At 47.7% G+C, this 21,298-nt stretch overlaps 1 protein-coding gene across 7 annotated transcripts in view; it reads left to right on the top strand.

Moving 5' to 3' along the window:
* ENTPD5 (ectonucleoside triphosphate diphosphohydrolase 5) overlaps positions 1-21,298 on the top strand; it is a 58,605-nt gene that overhangs the window by 31,041 nt on the left and 6,266 nt on the right. For 6 of the 7 annotated variants that reach the window (XM_089322353.1, XM_017349383.4, XM_089322352.1 and 3 more), the window contains 9 exons: positions 8,217-8,296; positions 12,139-12,282; positions 15,251-15,326; positions 15,580-15,615; positions 15,922-16,010; positions 16,252-16,331; positions 16,939-17,000; positions 18,252-18,353; positions 20,619-20,759. In XM_089322353.1, coding sequence (XP_089178479.1) covers positions 8,217-8,296; positions 12,139-12,282; positions 15,251-15,326; positions 15,580-15,615; positions 15,922-16,010; positions 16,252-16,331; positions 16,939-17,000; positions 18,252-18,353; positions 20,619-20,759 — 810 coding nt within the window. The remainder of the gene's footprint in view (positions 1-8,216; positions 8,297-12,138; positions 12,283-15,250; positions 15,327-15,579; positions 15,616-15,921; positions 16,011-16,251; positions 16,332-16,938; positions 17,001-18,251; positions 18,354-20,618; positions 20,760-21,298) is intronic. The other variant, XM_051826259.3, reaches the window with a different exon arrangement.

The raw sequence follows: 21,298 nt of genomic DNA, 5'->3' as shown, positions 1-21,298 counted from the left end.
CCAGGTTCTAGTCCCAGTCGGGGTGCCAGATTCTGTCCCGGTTGCTCCTCTTCCAGGCCAGCTCTCTGTTGTGGCCCAGGAGTGCAGTGGAGGATGGCCCAAGTGCTTGGGCCCTGCACCTGCATGGGAAACCAGGAGGAAGCACCTGGCTCTTGGCTTTGGATCGGCGCAGCGCCAGCCACAGCGGCCACTGGGGGGTGAACCAAAGGAAGGAAGACCTTTCTCTCTGTCTCTCCCTCTAACTCTGCCTGTCAAAACAAACAAACAAACAAAGTTCCTACTTGGAACACTCTCATCCCATATCAGAGTGCCTGGTTTGAGTCCTGGCTACTCTGCTTTCAGTCCAGCTCCTTGCTAATGTATACCCTGGGAGGAAGCAGATAATGGCTCAGGTATTTGGGTCTCTACCACCCATGTGGGAGATCAGGGTTGAGTTCATGGTGCCTGGCTTCAGCATGGCCCAGGCCTGGCTGTTGTGGGCATTCGGGGAGTGAACCAGCAGATGGAAGTTCTCTGTGTCTGTCTGCTCTGCCTTTCAAATAAAATGAAAATAATTTTTATTTATTTTTTTAAATTTTATTTGTTAAGGAATACTAATTTCATAAGTACAACTTTAAGAATATAGTTGTTCTTCCCACCATACCTGCCCTCCCACCCACACTGCCATCCCACTCCCTCCTCCCTTTCCTCTTGCCAGTCCCATTTTCCATTAAGATCTATTTTCAATTAACTTTGTACACGGAAGGCCAACTCATAAGTAAAGATTTCAACAATTTGCACACACACACACACACACATAAACTGTTTGAGAACTAGTTTTACAGTTAACTTAGAATACAACTCATTGGGGACAGAGGTCCTGCATGGGAGTTAGTGCACAGCGACTCCTCTTGTTGATTTAACAATTGACACTCTTACATATGATGTCAGTGACCACCCAAGGCTCTTGACATGAGCTGCCTGGGCTATGGAAGCCTTTTGAGCCCACAGACTCTGTCAGCAATTGGATAAGGCCATAAGCAAAGTGGAAGTTCTCTCCTCCCTTTAAGAGAAAAGTACATCCCTCTTTGATGGCCACTTTTTTTCTGCTGGGATCTCACTCACAGAGATCCTTTATGTAGACCATTTTTTGCCACAGTGTCTTGGCTTTCCATGCCTGAAATGCTCTCATGGGCTTTTCAGCCAGACCAGGAAGCCTTAAGGGCTGATTCTGAAGTTACAGTGTTACTTAAAGCGATTGTCATTCTATGAGTCTGCTGTGTAGACTGCTTCCCATGTTGGAACAGTCTCCTATTTAATTCTATCTTTTATTATTACCAGGCAGTTGATCCTATTTACATGAATACTTTAACACTTAATATGATCACTTTAGCAATTAAGATGGAATTTTTACTACCAAGCTTAATGAGGTTTGGAGTCACATGACAAATTTTTAAACTGTATCATTAGAAGTAAGTCCATAGGAATATATGCAGAACTATACAGCTTTCCAGTTACAAAACTTCCTCCTCCCTCTCTTATTCTCACTCTTATTTTTTACTGAGATCTATTTTTTTTTTTTTTTGACAGGCAGAGTGGACAGTGAGAGAGAGACAGAGAGAAAGGTCTTCCTTTGCCGTCGGTTCACCCTCCAGTGGCCGCCGCAGAGCACACCGCGCTGATCCGAAGGCAGGAGCCAGGTGCTTCTCCTGGTCTCCCATGTGGGTGCAGGGCCCAAGCACCTGGGCCATCCTCCACTGCACTCCCTGGCCACAGCAGAGAGCTGGCCTGGAAGAGTGGCAACCGGGACAGAATCCGGCACCCCGACCGGGACTAGAACCTGGTGTGCCGGCGCCGCAAGGTGGAGGATTAGCCTAGTGAGCTGCGGCGCCAGCCACTGAGATCTATTTTCAGTTGCCTTCATACACATATGGTTAACTCTATGTTAAGAGTTCAACAGGGGCCGGCATTGTGGTGCTGTGGGTTAAAGCCCTGGCCTGAAGCGCCAGCATCACATATGGGTGCCGGTTCTAGTCCCGGCTGCTCCTCTTCTGATCCAGCTCTCTGCTATGGCCTGGAAAGGCAGTGAAGGTGACCCAAGTCCTTGGGCCCCTGCGTTCATGTGGGAGACCCAGAAGAAGCTCCTGGCTCCTGCCTTTGGATCGGCACAGCTCCGGCTGTTGGGGCCATGTGGGAAGTGAACCAGCGAATGGAAGAGCCCTCTCTCTGTCTCTACCTCTCTCTGTAACTGTCTTTCAAATAAATTTAAAAAATATATAAAAGGTATTAAAAATAGTTCAATAAATAGTATGAAGGTAAAAAAACAAAAAAACAAAAAACCTGAAACTGTTCCTTGACAGTCAAGACAAGGGCAGCTCAAGTCATCCCTTCTCAAAGTGTCAATTGCACTTCTACAGATTTCGTTTTAGGTGCTCTATTAGTTCTCACAGATCAGGGAGAATATGTTGTATTTGTCCCTTTGGAACTGGCTTACTTCACTAAGTATGATGTTTTCAAGATTCATCCATTTTGTTGCAAATGACCTGATGTCATTTTTTTTTTTTTACTTCTGTGTAGTATTCCATAGTGTATATATCCCATAATTTATTTATCCAGTCTTTGGCTGATGGGAATTTAGGTTGATTCCATGTCTTAGCTATTGTAAATTCATCTTCAGTAAACATGGAAGTGCAGATAACACTTTTGTTTACTGATTTCATTTCCCTTGGGTAAATTCCCAGGAGTGGGATGGCTGGGTCATATGGTAGGTCTATATTCAGAATTTTGAGGTACCTCCATACTGTCTTTTTTTTTTACTTATTTATTTATCTATTTATTTATTGACAGGCAGAGTTAGTGAGGGAGAGACAGAGAGAAAGGTCTTTTTTCCGTTGGTTCACCCCCCAAGTGGCCGCTACGGCTGACGTGCTGTGCTGATCCAAAGCCAGGAGCCAGGTGCTTTCTCCTGGTCTCCTAGGCAGGTACAGGACCCAAAGACCTGGGCCATCCTCCACTGCACTCCGGGGCCACAGCAGAGAGCTGGACTGGAAGAGGAGCAGCCAGGACAGAATCCGGCACCCCAACTGGGACTAGAACCCGGGGTGCCAGTGCCACACGCAGAGGATTAGCCTAGTGAGCCGCAGCGCTGGCTCATACTGTCTTTCACAGTGGCTTTACCGGTTTAAAGTCCTACCAGCAGTGGGGTTACTTCTTTAAATGTCTGGTAGAATTCAGCAGTGAAGCTATCTGGTCTTGGGCTTTTCTTTGTGGGAAGAGCCTTTATTACTGATTCAGTTTCCGTCTTAGTTACAGGTCTGTTTAGGTTTTCTCTGTCTTCATGGCTCAATATAGGTAGGTCGTATGTGTCCAGGAATCTGTCCATTTCTTCTAGGTTTCCCAGTTTGTTGGCATACAGCTCTTTGTAGTAATTTCTGATAATTCTTTTTATTTATTTGGCATCTGTTACATTTCATTTTTCTTCTCTAATTTTATTGATTTGGGTCTTCTTCTTTTTTTGGTTAGTTGGGCCAATGGTGTGTCAGTTTTGCTTATTTTTTCAAAAAAACAGCTCTTTGTTTTGCTGATCTTTTGTACTGTTTTTTTTTTTTTAATTCAGTTTTGTTGATTTCTTCTCTAATTTTAATTATTTCTTTTCTCCTACTAGTTTTGGGTCTGGTTTGCTGCAGTTTTTCTAGATCCTTGAGATGCATTGACAGATCACTTATTTGGTGCCTTTCTAATTTCTTGATGTAGACATCAAGTTGCTATAAATTTTCCTCTTAACACTGCTTTTGCTGTATCGCCTAAGTTTTGATATGTTGTGTTGTCATCTTCATTTGTTTCCAGAAATGTTTTTTATTTCTCTCTTGTTTTTTTCTGTGACTCACTGTTCATTACGGAGCATGCTGTTCAGTCTCCATGTGTTTGCATATGTTTTAGAGATTCCTGAGCTGCTGATTTCCAGCTTTACCCCATTGTAGTCCAAAAAGATGCATGGTATGATTTTGATTTTTTTGAATTTGCTGAGACTTGCTTTATGGCCTAGTATGTGATCAATCCTAGAGAAAGTTCTATGTACTGCTGAGACAAATGTATATTCTGTAACTGTAGGATGAAAAGTTTCGTAAATATCTGTTAGGTCCATTTGGTCTGTAGTGTTGATTAAATGTACTGTTTCCTTGCTGATTTTCTGTCTGGTTGATCTGTCTATTGCTGAAAGTGGAGTATTGGAGTCCCCCATTACTACTGTATCAGAGTCTGTGTTTCCCTTTAGATCCTTTAACATTAAAATAGCCAGGTGCCCTGTAATTAGGTGCATATACGTTTATAGTAGTTACATCTTCCTGTTGAATTGATCCCTTAATGGTCACAAAGTACCCTTCTTTGTCTCTCTTAACAGTTTTTGTGTTAAAGTCTATTTTGTCTGATATTAGGATGGCTACCCCAGCTCTTTTTTGGTTTCTGTTGTTATGGGATTTTTTTTTCCCAACCTTTCACTTTCAGTCTGTGTGCATCTTTGTTGGTGAGATGTAGGCAGCAAATAGATGGGTTTTGTTTTTAATCCATTCAGCCAGTCTGTGTCTTCTAAATAGAGAATTGAGGCCATTTACATTCAAGGTGACTATTGATAAGTAACGACTTTGCCATTTTTCTAAAAATATTCCTATTTTTTTACTTTGAATTTCCTTTGAACTTACACTGAGAGATTTTCTTCCTTTACCTTCTTTTGTAGTGATGACCATGTTTCTGGTGCAGCTGCACATCCTTAAGGATCTTTTGTAGGGCTGGATGGATGGTGACAAATTCTTTCAATTTCTGTTTGTTATGGAAGGTCTATTTCACCTTCTTTGATAAATGAGAGCTTTTCAAGGTATAGCATTCTGTACCATACCTTGGGTTGACAGTTTTTTTTTTCCTTTTAAGACTTGGACTGTATCTTGCCATTTTCTCCTAGCCTGTAGGGTTTCTGTTGAGAAGTCCGCTGTGAGTCTAATTAGAGATCTTCTGAAAGTAATCTGGTGTTTCGTGCACATTTTAGAATCTTTTCTTTATGTTTTACTGTGGTGAGTTTGATTATAGTGTGTCGTGATGAAGATCTTTTCTGTTATGTCTGTTAGGAGTTCTATTTGCTTCCTGTACTTGGATGTCCCTTTCTTTCTCCAAATTAGGGAAGTTAACTCAAATTATTTCACTAAACAGGCCTTGTGATCCTTTAGGAACTCATAGAACCTGTGTGTTGGATCATTTGATAATATGCTGTAGATTTCCCCACAGTGTTTTTTAGTTTTCTAATTTCCTCTTCTTTTTTTGGTTTGACTGTATTTCCTGTGCTTTGTCTTCTAAGTCAGATATTCTTTCTTCTGCTTCACCTATTCTGTTGTTAAGGCTTTCCACTGCATTTTTATTCTATTGAATTCTTCATTTCATTTTTATTTCTCTTTAAGATCTCAGTTTCATGAGAGAAATTTCTTGTGTGTCCTGTACAGATTAAAATAGTTTTTGAATTTGCTTCTGATTACTTCTATGTAATCTTATGATCAATTTTTTGAATTCCATTTCTTGCATTTCTTGCATCTCATCATCTTCACGATCTAGTATTGAAGTGTTGTGTTTTTTGGGGGGCGTCATGTTCTTTATTCTTGTTTCTTGATTTGGTAGTTTGTTTGACATTTATGGAGGTACTGGTTGGTTTCTTTTTTTCTTTTTTTTTGTGGTGGTGGTTGTTTTTATCTTTGTACTATTGTACTATTGCTCTGTAGATAAGTGGAGTGTCTGCTTTCAGTGGGTACCTAGAGGCTTTTAGTGGGTGTGGCCAGGAAGCTCTGTTTAGTTCTCCAGGGTGAAGGGCATGTCTAAGGGGACACACCCAGGTTTGGCGTGGTAAATCTCTCTCTCTTTTTTTAATCAGAATGGGAATTTATTCTGCTCAACTGAGCTCTTCCCAAAGGAGACCAGAGCCTGAGCGCTAGTCACAGTGGGTAGAATATTCGCCCCAAGGACCACACAAAGGATCTCTGCAGTCGTCAGTGTAAGCTCAGATTCTCCAGCAGTGTCCCTCACCAGATAACCAGGAAACTCTAAGCATGTGGAGTCTACCACCATGACTTCCCACAGTCCCAGCCACACCGTGAGTCCTCCCACACACCCAGCACACAAGCCTCCCACTGTCACAAGCACCCAGCCCCCTGTCAGTGCTCCCCACCAGAGTCAGGAGTCTCCACTTGGCTGATTGCTGGGTGCGGACATGAGCTGGCACAGCTGTTAAGTATGTCCAAAATGGTGCCCACTCTATCAGCTTGTTACAGGATGCCTTTTTTTTTTTTCCTCCTCTAGTTTGGTTGGTACACCATCCTCACTGGGACTCCAAGCCGGGTTCCCTCTATGCTCTTCCTGCAGCTTTAACACCAGTGGCTTGGGCTGCTTCCCTCTGGGCTCACCTTACTTTCCAAGTAAGCTCATATTGTAGGCTCTTGGCTCTGGAGTCCTGAGTTGTGGGCATCCATGCCCTCTGCGTAAGTCCACTGTGTCCCTCTCATTTCTGTAGAGTTTTCTCTGCCATTTTCTCCCTAACTCTTCCCTGAGACAGCACACTCTCCACATTTTTTTCAAACTATCTTCTCCTGGATTAGAGCAGTAAGCTCCTTCCCTACTCCATCATCTTGGAACTCTTTGAAAATAATTTTTAAAAAAATTATAGAGAACTGCAAAGTAGTATTTTCTCAGTTCATTGTACATATTTAGGAAAAAAACTGAGTTTCAAAAGCTTTTTTACACCAAAATAAGCTCAGACTTTTTTAAAAAAATATTTATTTATTTATTCACTCATTTGAAAGGCAGTTACAGAGAGGCTGAGGCAAAGAGAGAGAGGTCTTCCATCCGCTGGTTCACCCCCGAATGGCTGCAATGGCTAGAGCTGCATGATCCAAAGTCAGGAGCTTCTTCCGGGTCTCCCACATGGGTGCAGGGGCCCAATGACTTGAGCCATCTTCTGCTGCTTTCCCAGGCTATAGCAGAGAGCTAGATCAGGAGTGGATAGCTGGGATTTGAACTAGCACCCAGATGGGATGCCAGTACTGTGGGTGGCTTTACCCACTACACCACTGTGCCTGCCCCAAGCTCAGACTTTTTTTAAAAATATTTTTATTTTTATTTTTTTATTTTTTGACAGGCAGAGTGGACAGTGAGAGAGAGAAAGAGAAAGGTCTTCCTTTGCAGTTGGTTCACCCTCCAATGGCCGCCGTGGCCGGCGCACCGCGCTGATCCAAAGGCAGGAGCCAGGTACTTATCCTGGTCTCCCATGGGGTGCAGGGCCCAAGCACTTGGGCCATCCTCCACTGCACTCCCTGGCCACAGCAGAGAGCTGGCCTGGAAGAGGAGCAACCGGGACAGAATCTGGCGCCTTGACCGGGACTAGAACCTGGGGTGCCAGCACCGCAAGGCGGAGGATTAGCCTAGTGAGCCGCGGCGCCGGTCCCCAAGCTCAGACTTTTAATTCCGTTTTTCCGTGAACTTTCTGAGGCCCCTTTGTATTGGGCGCGTTCTTGAGAAGGATCCCATGAGAGCTTCACATCCTTGTGAAGCAGCTGAGGTGACTCTGAAGATCAACCTTCTCTAAAGTGTCAGTGTTCTTTTTTTTTTTTTTTTTAATTTTTTTAATTGATTTGAAAGAGTACAGAGAGGGAGGGAGAGACAGAGAAAGATCTTCTGCTTGCCAACTCACTTCCAAAATAGGTGAATCAGCCAGGGAAGGACCAGGCCAAAGCCAGGAGCCTGGAACTCCATTTGGGTCTCCCACATGGTTGGCAGGGCTCAAGCACTTGGGCCATCATCTGCTGCTTTCCCAGGTGCAATATCAGGGGGCTGGATCCGGAGCAGAGCAGATGGAACTGGAACGGTGCTCATATGGGATGCTGGCGTCACAGGCAGCAGCTTAACCCACTGCAGCACAGTGCCAGCCCCATCAGCGTTCTTTCCTCGGGATACCTATAGGACCTGGGGAAGGAGTAGGCAGGAGGTGTCCCCTAGAAATGGCAGAGGGGCTATTAGGGGTTGCCTGTTAGCCTCCCTTCCCCGCCCCTTGTTCCTCACAGGTGAGGTGGTTTGAAATAACCCGGGGGGTGGGAGGGAAGAGCAGGTTAATCTCATAAACTGTATGAGATTACAGAGCCCAGCATCTGAAGCAGGCTAACTTCTGGTCATTACTCATCTCTCTTTTGTTTTGTTCATGGACAAAATAGGACAACTTCCAATCCTGGAAGGGGAAATTTTTGAATCTGTGAAGCCAGGACTTTCTGCTTTTGTAGATCATCCTAAGAAGGTGAGTTTCTCATGGTTGATGTTTAGATTCTAAATGTCTTGATAATTTAACCACACCACCGCTGTTCAGTATCTGCTGCGTTCATGAATGATATTGAGGCCATGTGTGAGGGGGACTTTCTCTCTTTAGCTGATCCCCCACATAATAGTAGGTGCACACTGCCGGCTACTAAGGGCCGTGTGAAACGAGGCTAGAACACAGACTGTGGTCCTGCAGGGGTGACACCAGCTCTTAAGAGGTTTCTCCCTGTGCATGTGCTGTCTGAGGTTTTGAGTTGGCACCATCAACTGTGTTGGTTAACATGAACACAAAAGAGGGCCATGAGGTTCTGTAGGGTGCAAGATATACACATAGCAGCTGAGGGGTGCACACCCCATGAGTTGTATGTCAGAGTACCCTGATAGAGGATAGAAGCACGCCCATACCTGAAAAGCGAGGAGCAACCATGCCGACAAAAAAGTCTTTGGGAGTAGAGGCTGCATGGAGAGTGGCTCCGACTGTATTTCGAGTTGGAGCACCACCAGCAAAGTATGCTCTGCAAGCAGGACACCATGTTGAAATAAAACAGAATCAGCCGGAATGTTGAAGTTTGGGAGCAAATCTAAAGGAATTGTTCAGTGTCACAAGAATAATCATTAGGGGCCAGAATTGTGGCTCAGGAGGTTAAGCTGCCGCTTACCACAGCTCACCACGCCAGTATCCCATATTGCAATGCAGGTTTGTGTTCCAACTGCTCCGCTTCCAGTCCAGCTCCCTGCCAATGCACCTGGAAAGCAGCGGGAGATGGCCCAAGGACTTAGGCCCCTACTACACACGTGGGAGACCTGGATGGAGTGCTTGGCTCTGGCTTCAGTCTAGACGAGCCAGGCTGCTTATGGGTATCTGGGGAGTGAACCAGCAGATGGAAGATCTCTCTTTATCCTTCTTTCTTTTTTTTTTTTTTTTTTTTTTTTTTTTTTGACAGGCAGAGTGGACAGTGAGAGAGAGAGACAGAGAGAAAGGTCTTCCTTTGCCGTTGGTTTACCCTCCAATGGCCGCCGCGGCCGGCGCGCTGCGGCCGGCGCACCGCGCTGATCCGATGGCAGGAGCCAGGAGCCAGGTGCTTTTCCTGGTCTCCCACGGGGTGCAGGGCCCAAGCACCTGGGCCATCCTCCACTGCACTCCCTGGCCACAGCAGAGGGCTGGCCTGGAAGAGGGGCAACCGGGACAGAATCCGGCGCCCCGACCGGGACTAGAACCCGGTGTGCCGGCGCCGCTAGGCGGAGGATTAGCCTAGTGAGCCGCGGCGCCGGCCCTTCTTTCTTTTTTTTATATATTTTTTTAATTTTTTTATTTTTTGACAGGCAGAGTGGACAGTGAGAGAGAGAGAGAAAGGTCTTCCTTTGCCGTTGGTTCACCCTCCAATGGCCGCTGCGGCCAGCGCACCACGTTGATCCGATGGCAGGAGCCAGGTACTTCTCCTGGTCTCCCATGGGGTGCAGGGCCCAAGCACTTGGGCCATCCTCCACTGCACTCCCGGGCCACAGCAGAGAGCTGGCCTGGAAGAGGGGCAACTGGGACAGAATCCGGCGCCCCGACCGGGACTAGGACCTGGTGTGCCGGCGCCGCAATGCGCCGCAAGGCGGAGGATTAGCCTAGTGAGCCGCGGCGCCGGCCTCCTTCTTTCTATGTAACTCCTGATGTTCAAATAAAAAATCAATAACCAAGAAATCCTGATGTGCAAAATGGTTTGATCCTAAAGAGCTGCAAGGATGTGTTTTCTCAGTCAGTAGCGTATGAAATGGCAGATGTGCTACATATAGAATTAGGAGCTGCTGGAAACACTTCATATCTGAAACTGATTAGACAGCTAATGTTTTTAAGTGGAACTTCTTATTTTCTGCCTTTTAATCTTATTTGGAGTGTTTTTAAAAATATTTTATTTATTTATTTGGGAGGTAAGAGTTACAGACAGAAAGAGGGAGAGGTCCTCCATTCGCCTGTTCGCTCTCCAAATGGCCATGACGGCAGGAGCTGAGCTGATGATCTGAAGCTAGGAGCCAGGAGTTTTTTCCAGGTCTCCCACATGGGTGGCAGGGAACCAAGCACTTGGGCCATCTTCTCTGCTTTCCCAGGCACATTACTAGGGAGCTGGATCAAAAGTGGAGGAGTACTCTAATATGGGATGCTGGGTGGGGGAGGGAGGAGAGAGAGGGGGCAAGAGGGGAAAAGGGAGGAGAGATGGGGAGGGGGGAAAGAGAGGGAGGAGGAAGTTGTGGGGAGAGCACTCTTCCACCTGTTGTTTCACTCCCCAAATGCCCACAACAGCCGGGGCTGGATCTAGGCTGAAGCCAGGAGCTCCATCCAGGTCTCTTGTTGACAGGAACCGAGTACTTGAGCCATGCCTGCTGTCTTCCACATTAGCAGGAAGCTGCATCAGAAGCAGAAGCAGGACTCACACCCAGACACTCCAAGCAGCAGCGTAACTTCTGTGCCACAGTACCTGCTTCTGATGAGACACTTGGTAGAGATGATTGCTTTGTGGTTGCTAGTAATAATGATTAAGGAATAAATGTTCACTCTGGGAGATGGTAGATTTGAAGTAATGATTTTCATTTATTATAAATTGAGCATCTACTGTGTGCTGTGAGCACAGGTGCTGGTGAGTGCAAAAATGAGCCTGACAAAGTGAGATCACAGACTGCAGCATGATAGCAGCCCAGCGCGCATGTGTTGTGGCAGCCACACACACGCCACCTTGTCTACGTGGACACCAGTTGAGTGGTGGTATGAGGGGTGTCTCCCGTGGCACCTGAGGAAACCAAGGCCCAGGAAGGCCAAGTGACCTACGTCGGGCCACAGACTTAGTGAGCAGGTCTGCTGACTTCAACTCCCATGGTTCTTCCCCTGTACCCAACATTCTGGCCCACAGATAATTTATGGGGGTCAGTGTTGTGGCATAGCAGATTAAGCCACCATCCCATATGAGAGTGCAAAGCCAGCATCCCATATGAGAGCGCTGGTTCCAGTTCCAGTTCATTTGCTTCCAATCCAGGGAAAGTGGTGGAAAATCCCCATGTCCTTGGGCCTCTGCCATCCACGTGGGAGACCTGGATGGAGTTCCAGGCACCTGATTTCAGACTGGTCATTGTAGCCATTTGGCCAGTGGAATAGCGGATGAAAGATTAAGTCATTCTCTCTCCCTCTCTCTCTCCCCTCCCTTCTCCTCTCCTCTCTTCTCTCCCTCTTTCTCTGTCACTCTTTCAAATAAATACATTTTTTAAAAAAGATTTATTTATTTATTTGAAGCTCAGAGTTACACAGAGAGAGGCAGACAGGCAGAGAGAGAACTCTTCCATCCACTGCTTCACTCCTCAATTGGCCTCAGTGGCTAGAGCTGCACTGTTCTGAAGCCAAGGAACCAGGAGCTTCTTCCGGGTCTCCCATGTGGGTGCAGGGGCCCAAGGATTTGGACCATCTACTGTTTTCCCAGGCCATAGCAGAGAGTTGCATCGAAAGTGGAGCAACCAGGACTTGAACTGGAGCCCATATGGGATGCTGGCACTGTAGGCGGTGGCTTTACCCACTACACCACAGCGCTGGCCCCAATAAATACATTTTTAAAGATAATGTATATGAGACATAAAATAACACTCAGCTACAATGGCCCACTATAATTAAAAGAATAATTTTTGTTAACGACTGTCAGGTTGAAAGGAATTTCTCCTACAAAGTGCTCCACAGAGTGGAGTGTTTGGAGCCCTTTGCCACCTCCTTCCTCTTGCTCCCACAAAGCACGTGGAAGGAACAGAGCAGTGCCACAATGGGCTGTTCATTGGATGGACAAGTTGTCTCTTTTGAAGGGTGCTGAGACCGTTCAAGGACTCTTGGACATGGCCAAAGACTCTATTCCACGAAGTCACTGGAAAATGACCCCCGTGGTCCTGAAGGCAACAGCAGGACTGCGCTTGCTGCCAGGACAGAAAGCCCAGGCTCTGCTCTTGGAGGTAACGAAATCTGCATCTTGGCTCATTCTTTCTCCCTCAGGAGTATTTTCTTTATGAATCTTTAGGCCTTTGGGGTATGACTGTCATGTCAGTATTCTGCTGTGGTTTCAGCCCAGTGGTGACCGAGGCTCTTGTCATAGTGAGTTATTTATGTGTCTGTCTAGTACTCTCAGAATAATATTGCGCTCTTCCTGCAATGTCTTAGCAATCCCAACTTCTCTAACTTTATAAGCAAAATTACAGAAATTGTTTTTAACCAATTTTATTGAGGTAAACTTACATATTATAAAATGTATCCATTCCAAATATGCAAGTAAATGAATTTTTACAAATACAGAAGTCTCCTCAGCCGGCGCCGTGGCTCAATAGGCTAATCCTCCACCTTGCGGCGCCGGCACACCGGGTTCTAGTCCCGGTTGGGGCGCCGGATTCTGTCCCGGTTGCCCCTCTTCCAGGCCAGCTCTCTGCTATGGCCAGGGAGTGCAGTGGAGGATGGCCCAGGTGCTTGGGCCCTGCACCCCATGGGAGACCAGGAAAAGCACCTGGCTCCTGGCTCCTGCCAGGATCAGCGCGGTGCGCCGGCTGCAGCGGCGGCCATTGGAGGGTGAACCAACGGCAAAGGAAGACCTTTCTCTCTCTGTCTCTCTCTCTCACTGTCCACTCTGCCTGTCAAAAAAAAAAAAAAAAAAAAAAAAGAAGTCTCCTCATGCCCCCTTATGGTCAGGTTCCCCCACTCCTGAACCCAGGCAACCACTGATCTGCAGTCTGTCACTCTAGGTGAGTTTTGCACATTTTTATATTTCATACAAGTGGAATCTTACAGTTTATATGCTCTTATGTCTGGTTTTTATCTTTGAGCAGCTTTTGAGAATTATCATGGAATTTTAAAGTTTGAAAACATTTTAAAGTCATCTATTTCAACTTGTTCAGGTCAAAAATTTAAATATATAGATGTGTTAAGTTCAATATTTTCAATTTTATTCATATTTTGCAGCAAATATATAAATTACTAAGATTTAAATTCATGTTGTAAAGCTTATTATATACAGAATCCTATCATAACAGAAAACAAGATAAAAGGATTCTGTATTTTTTAAAAAGATTTATTTATTGTATTAGAAAGGCAGAGTTACAGAGAGGCAAGAGGCCGAGAGAGAGAAAAGTCTTCCATCTGCTGGTTCACTTCCCAGATGGCTAAAACAGCAAATCCAAAGCCAGGAGCCAGGAGCTTCCTCCAGGTCTCCCATGCCGGTGCAGGAGCCCGAGGACTTGGGCCATCCTCTGCTGCTTTCCCGGCTATAGCAGAGAGCTGGATCAGAAGTGGAGCAGCTAGAATTCAAACTAGTGCCTGTATGGGATGCCAGTGTCACAGGCAGCAGCTTCACCCACTAAGTCACAATGCTGGCCCAGGATTCTGTACTGCAGGTGTGCTAATTTGTCATCTAAATCCATTTTGCTTTGACGGTTAGCACAGGGGTCTTCAGTCCCTTGTGCAAGGGTAAGCATCCTAGCATGTCTGTGTGAGAATCTGAATCCTGATTGCTCACTCATTCATCATTCATTCAGCATGTGAGTGCTGACCTGGTTCTGGGCACCAGTGACATCACTGGGAACTCACTCCGCAGGGAGTGGAAAAGAACAGTCCCTCCCCTCGTGGCGCTTACACTCTCGTGTGTGAGATATAGAAAACAGGCAACCCGAAAGTCAGGGAAAGCATGTCAGGGGCTGTGGATGCCACGGAGAGCGTAAAGCAGGCAGGGGACACTGCCGGGCTGTGGGGAGATGCTGGCCTCAGGCCGTCAGGAAGACCCTCTGGTAAGGGTCACCTGATCACACACTGAGGAGAATGAAGGAGCAAGTTACAGAAGATGTCTGGGGGAAGAAGGTTCCAGAGCAAAGAAACAGCCGTGCGAGGGCCAGAGGCAGGACTGTGCTTGGAATGTTCCGAAACAGCGTCCAGGAGATGAGCGTGGCTGGAGGGGCCAAGTGGGAAGCAGGAGATGAGATCAGTGAGGTGGTGGTGTGTGGTGGGCGAGGAGGGGGTTATCACGTAGGGTCTCCGGGACCTTTGAAAAGACTTTGGCGTTTTCTAAGAAGGAAGCCACCAGAAGGTTTTGAGCAAGGAAGAGAGAGAACCTGGCATCCGTTTTAAAAGCCCCATTCTGGCTGCTGTGTTGAGGACAAACTGGGAGAGGGGAGAGGAGTGAAAGCAAAAGCAGAACCTGTCTTTCTGTGTTTGCTTCTCTGTCTTCTCCTTAAAAGCACGCTTATCAGTCAGGGGACTGGTTTGTCCTGGTTGAAAGAGGGTCTAGAATTCTCCTGTCCCACTTGCAATGAGAACAGCAGCTTCCTATTCCTATCTGGAGAATTCTTTGTCTCCCCCACGATAACTCCAGTGCCAGCAGCCTGTATTTATGGAGAATGAAGAGCCCGGGGCAGGATCTGAGTTCCCATCTCCAAGAGTAGGATTCCTTCCCTAAGTCTAGATCTGGGGTCTGCCTAGACCTTAGAGACCCCAGGCCTGTGCCCGAGTCCAGCAGGGGCTGGGAGCTAGCACCTTGGCCCTTGCACCCAGGCGCCCACAATGGCACAGATTCAGCTGCTCCTCTAGGAAATGGGATGGCAAAGCCACCAGCCCCACTGTGTGTCCAGAAAGAGTTCAGATGCTGCATGATTGGAGCTGGCGGGCCAAGTCCATGCCATTTTCCTAGGTCCAGGTCACCTATAAATCAGATGGTTTTGGTTGAAGTTTACTTTAAAGTAAGGAATCCCTGTTTTGCAAGAAACTAGCAATGACTTGTCTAATTTCTTCTCTGGTTCCTCAGGAAGAATGAGTTACGCTAAAATTTTACCTAGGGAGAACAAAGTGTAGTTTTCTAAGCCCTATAGCACAGCCAAACTAAGAAAGTCGGTTGTATTGCTTTAGGGACTCCAGACCCCTCTCCCCCCCACCTCTCGTTCACTCTAGGTAGAGGAGATCTTCAAGAAGTCACCTTTCCTGGTACCAGACGACAGTGTTGGTATCATGGACGGATCCGATGAAGGTGAGAAAGGCCGTGATACCTGTTCCCGGGCAGGGCCCAGGGTCGGTGAAAGATCTGATTCAAGCAACTTGGGACCGGGCTGGGCGCTGGAGAGAAAGAAGCTGAACAAGGAAACAGAGCAGTGGGGAGCGGAGCGTGGTGGGAGGGAAGCGTGTGCTCCAGAAGAGGAATGCAGACAGGAAGAGAACAACCAGGGACCAGGAACGAGGAAATGTGCTCTGGCCTGTAATCGTTGTCTCTCTCTCTCCTCTAGGCATCTTAGCTTGGGTTACTGTGAACTTCCTGACAGGTAATACGTCCTCAAGTTTATCCTAGATCTTAACTGGCTTTCAGAGGCATGGTCAGGAGAGTAAATACCCCCCCCCCTTTAAGTTGGAGGGGAGGAAAGGAAGTTAATGTTTACAACCTGCCTTCAAGGCCTCAGCTGCACCAGGAATCCTTGTGGGTTGACATTTCCCCACAGCCTTTGGGGCCAGGGTACCGTAGAGGATTATGGGATGAATATTTTCCATGTGTGATGACAACAGGAGAGAAATTGCAGACACAGTGGACTGTCCAGATGTGGAGGAGATTCTGAGCTGGCTCTCGTTAACAGGTCAGCTGCATGGCCGTGGCCAGGAGACTGTGGGGACCCTGGACCTGGGGGGGGCCTCCACCCAAATCACATTTCTGCCGAAGTTTAAGGTGAGTCATTTACATGGACTTCTGGCCAGCAGTATACCTGGCAGACAGCTCCACCACCGAGACTGAGGAAGCCTGGCGCTTCTGCCATGGTTCAGAGTCTCTCTTAGTCTTCAGGGCTTCTGAGATCAGCAGCATAATCCATCTGCATCTCTGACTTTGGGGGGAGGGAGAGGGGTAGTGATGATGAGATCTTCAGTGACTGCAGATCCTGAGTGGTCTTTCTGCTTTTTCTGATTTGCAGAAAACCCTGGAACAAACCCCTAAGGACTACCTCACTTCCTTTGAGATGTTTAACAGCACTTATAAGCTCTATACACATAGGTGAGGAGGGGGACAGGGGAGAATTTTCTGCGTGTTGTATGAGTCTCTAAAACTTCAAAGCATTCACACATCTGTCAATGCAGCACTTGGCCAGCCCTACACATCTTTGCCAGTCCCCTAAGCCTATCAGCTGTAACCTAAGCCACTTACCCAAACCCAAGGGACCTAAGAGGCTTCTCCATTCTTGGCCTTAAAAGTATGTAAATTCAGAGTAAAGAATTTTCCCTCCCCAGAGGACACTTGGAAAAGAGTCAGCCACAGGTCCACACCAGCTCCTTTGAGGTGGCCCTCGGTTGTTCAAAATCCAGCCTGCAGTTTGATCCCAGCTGGGACCCAGGCCACACTCATGAGAGCTTTTCTGGAAATGGTCCCAGGGTAGGATCTCAGGAATTGTCACTTAGCTGAAGGTGTGAAGGTGGTTCTTCCTATACAGCCTTCATCCAAACTGTGCAGTAGCCACTGTTGAGCACGAGACGAGTGGGTCCCAGAGAACAAGGTTTCCATTTTCCAGAGGGAGGCAGAGAAACCACATTCCTTCTGCAGGAGGTAGCTCTGGGCTGGAGAACTTCAGGACCAGCACAAAGTTGGTCAATCCTGTATCTTACAGTTACTTGGGATTTGGATTGAAAGCTGCAAGACTGGCAACGCTGGGCGCCCTGGAGACGGAAGGTTCGTCTGGGTACCTGTGTCAGGTGGGGTGGCCCATCCTCGGCTTGCTTCTTGCCTTCCTTGGCACCGGTTCAGTGGCAGAAGGGCTTGTGTTGAACTGGGAAGCAGATGCTGTATAATGCATATAATAACAGCCAATTCCTTTTTATTTTGTACATGCAAGTGTTTTGACATAGATTAGCTGTTTTCAGAATGAGGTCCGCTCACGCAGGGGATCAGCTGTGGCCTGGAGGCTTAACTGCACACTTCCCAGGCTCCAGGTGTTTGACAGGACCTTGGACAGGCCCTGGGCTTTCTGTGGCAGGTGCAGGAAGCAGGCAGGGTTTGTTCTACTTACAAGGTGGAATAACTGAACAACTCCACTCATCCCTTCATGGTTGGGGTCAGGCAGAACTGGGGTCAGTCCGAGTTTTGTGATTTGGGCAAGTTAATTACCATTTCTGGGCCGCTTTCCTCACCTTCAAGGAAACTTCATTTACTACATTTTTTACGGTGCCTGACTCGCAGGAAATTATTTGGTGGTGGTGATGGTGGTTTTTTAAAATTTATTTATTTGAAAGGTCAAGTTAGAGATCTTCCATCTGCTGATTGACTTCCCAAATGGCTGCAACAGCTGGGGCTGGGCCAGGCCAAAGATGGGAGCCAGGAACTCCATCCATGTCTCCCATGTGGGTGGCAGGGGCCCAGGGCGTTGGGCCATCTTCCACTGCCTTCCCAGGTGCATCAGCAGGGAGCTGGATGTGCAGTGGAGCAGCCGAGACTCGAACTGGAGTTCATGTGGGATGCCAGCATGGCAGGTGGTGCTCCGCTGTACCACAGTGCTGGCCCCACAGTGAACTTCTGGGATGATGATTGTGTAGCATTTCAGAGTCCACAAGACATCTTCAAGTGTATTTCCCGAAAGCAGCCAGTGAGGACGGTAGCACAGTATTTTTTCCCTTTTTCAGAAAGGAAGGAACTTACATTATTGTGGGTTTTGGATTTCTATGAGATGTGAGGACAGTGATGGGCCACACTGTCACAGGTGCATGTGCACAAACGCTGCTTGCCGTTTCCAAAGGTTCGCCAACACCACGCGGCCCAGGAACCCCGAGATAACAATTCCTGTCCCGGGACACAGTCGTGCAGTTAATTTCCTCAGACCGTCAGCCCAGCCCCCTTGGTGACTCCTCTCAACCCCAGGGACTTCTTGCTTGCTCCTCCCTTCTCTCTCACGTACTTGTCTCTTACTTTGTGCCTTGGCTTTTTTAGGAATTGATGGACACACTTTCCGAAGTGCCTGTCTACCGAGATGGTTGGAAGCAGAGTGGATCTTTGGGGGTGTAAAATACCAATATGGTGGCAACCAAGAAGGTAAGGGATTTTGTGTTTATATAGAGATTTTTACATTTTTAACTACTTATAATTAAATAGTTAATTTTTAAAAATGCATTTGAGGGGCTGATGTTATAACAGGTAAAGTTGCTGCCTGCAGTGCTGGCTTCCTGGCTCCACTTCTTTTTTTTTTTTTTTTTTTTTTTTTTAGGGGAAAAGGCTTATTGATGGATGGGGGGAAACCGACAGGCTGCCTCCCTGTGCACAAGAGAACAGCAGCCTGTACTGGGAGAGCAGATCTTACATCCTGGCTCCACTTCCCATCCAGCTGCCTGATGATGGCCTGGGAAAGCAGCAGAAGATGGCCCAAGTCCTTGGGCCCCTGCACCCACGTGGGAGACCCAGAAGAAGCTCCTGGCTTCAGCCTGGCCTGGGCCTGGCAGTTGCAGCCATTTGGGGAGTAAATCAGCAGACAGAAGATCTCTTTCTTTCTGTCTCGCCATCTCTCTGTAAAATGAACTATTTTAATTATTTGAAAGTCAGAGTTAGAAGGAGAGAGAGATCTTCCATCCACTGGTTTACTCCCCAAAGGGCCACAACAACTTGGGGGGCCTGGCCAGGCCAAAGCCAGGAGCTTCATCAGGTCTTCCCTGTGGGTGCAGGGGCCCAAGTAGTTGGGCCATCCTCTGCTGCCTTCTCTAGCAGGGAGTTGGATCAGAAGTAGAGCAACCAGGACTCCAACCAGCACCCTGTATGAGATGCCAGCGCTGTAGGCTGTAGTTTTAACCAGCGGTGCCACAGCGCCAGCCCCAAAATAAAACTTTTCTAAAAAATTATTTGAAAGCCAGACAAAGGCAGAGAGAGACCTTCCGCCTGCTAGTTCACTCCTCTAGTACCTGTTTTAGCTGGGGCTGAGCCAGGCTGAAGCCAGGAGCTCAGAACTCAATCCCCGTCTCCCATACGTGTGTCAGGGACCTAAGCACTTGAGCCGTCGTCTGCTCTCTCCCGAGTGAGAAGTGGATCCAGGGGCCCGCGCTGTGGTGCAGCACGCCCAGCTGCTGCCTGTGACACTAGCATCCCATATCAGAGCGCCAGCTTGAGTCCCCGCTGCTCTACTTCTGATCAAGTTTTCTGCTAATGAGCCTGGGAAGTCAGTGGAGGGACCCTGCCACTCCATGTGGAAGACCGGGACGGTGCTCCAGGTCCTGGCTTCGGCCTGGACCAGCCCCTGCCATTGTGGCCATTTGGTGAGTGAACTAGCAGATGGAAGATCCATCTCTCTCCTCCCTCTCCCTCTCTCTCTCTCTCTCTGCCCTTCAAAAAATAAATCTTTACATTAAAAACAAAACCCAGGCACTACAATATGGGATATGGGGAGCGTTTTAACTGCTGCCCTAAATACCTACCCCTGGAGTGATGTTTTTTCATGAATTGAAATTGCCCTTTGAATAGAAGTTGTGGAAAAGTCCCACGGAGTCGTCTTCCTGGCGCTCAAGAGAAGCATGCATGTTGCGGGGCTTACTCCCATGATCTTGGTGTGCCTCCGGTGACCAGTGTGAGACAGCGGCCAGCAAGACAGCTCTCATTTGCGTTCTTCTCGTTGCCTAGTCAACTGTGGTGGTGGAAGCCTGTTAGCCCAAGCCTAAGGCAGCAGCATGAACTTGGTTTTAGGCTCAGTTAATATTTAACTATTTATAGTAAAGCTTAAAATTGAGACAGCTGGAAGCGTGATTCATCTTGGGCATCACATAAGGCATGGACTTTAAAATCAAGTCCAGGGGCCAGGCATAGCGGGTAAAGTCACCGCCTGCAGCACCGGCATTCCACGTGGGCACGGGTTCTAGTCCCGGCTGCTCCACTTCCGATCCAGCTCTCTGCTGTGGCCTGGGAAAGCCATGGAAGATGGCCCAAGTGCTTGGCCCCCACCCCTGTGTGGGAGATCTGTAAGAAGCTCCTGGCTTTAGATCGGCACAGCTCTGGCCTTTGCGGCCATTTGGAGCATGAACCAGCAGATAGAAGACCCCTCTCTTTCTGCCTCTGCCTCTCTGTAACTCTGCCTTTCAAATAAAATAAATAAATATTTAAGAAAAAAAATTCAAGTCCACGTGAAGGAAGCCAGTGAGCCCTCCAGCTACCTGCTCCTCAGGGCCGGCACCGCTGTGAATACACGGCTCCAGAAACACGGGGCAGTGAGGCTGCACAAGTTCGCTCAGCTTTGCTTGCGAGCCTCAGCCTCCTGTCTTCAGCAGCTTGCCTCAGTGCGCCCCCATCCCTGTTCTCACCTCCCCCTGTGCACCTTTGCAGGGGACATGGGCTTTGAGCCCTGCTATGCTGAAGTGCTGAGAGTGGTACAAGGGAAGCTGCACCAGCCAGAGGAGGTCCAGAGAAGCTCCTTCTATGCGTTCTCTTACTACTACGATCGGGCTGTTGACACGGGCATGATCGGTGAGTGCACTGGGGGCGGGGCACAGGGCAGCGTCTGCAGTGCCCGTGGGCGCTCGCCCGGCTCCTCTCCATGCTGCTGCCGAGTAGCTGTGGACTTGGGGGAGCAGAAGGCTGGGTGAGGTGTTGGGTGCTTTGGAGCTAGAAGACGACCTAGGCAGCAGTACACGTAGGCGGTGTTCTTTCCATCTGTATGAGGTATAATGGCCCTTCAGTAAATGCATGTTGATAGCTTGCGGTTTGCACGTTTTGTCATGTGTACAACAGTGAACGCGTCACCCCCGAGAATTTCTTCCTGCCCTTTACAACTCTGCCTTATCCCCAGAGTAATGCTTTCGTTACTGTGCGGGAGTTGGTGACGTGATCCGTCATGACCTGGTAGGAGTGAGTTTCTCCTTTCCCACTGCATTGTCTGTTTTTTACTGTGTTAAATACACATAAACTAGGTGAGTAAAACGGGCTGCATAGAGTGTGTTGTGTAGATGTTATGTTTGCATAGTCCTTTCTCAAATTTTGGACATTTTATTCAGCTTTTCATGATT

Source organism: Oryctolagus cuniculus, chromosome 20 (assembly GCF_051225735.1).
Source record: "Oryctolagus cuniculus isolate XC-2025 breed Fujian yellow rabbit chromosome 20, ASM5122573v1, whole genome shotgun sequence".
Classification (NCBI taxonomy): Eukaryota; Metazoa; Chordata; class Mammalia; order Lagomorpha; family Leporidae; genus Oryctolagus; species Oryctolagus cuniculus.
The sequence above is the reverse complement of the archived record's forward strand: the minus strand, read 5'-3'. Positions and strand labels throughout refer to the sequence as shown.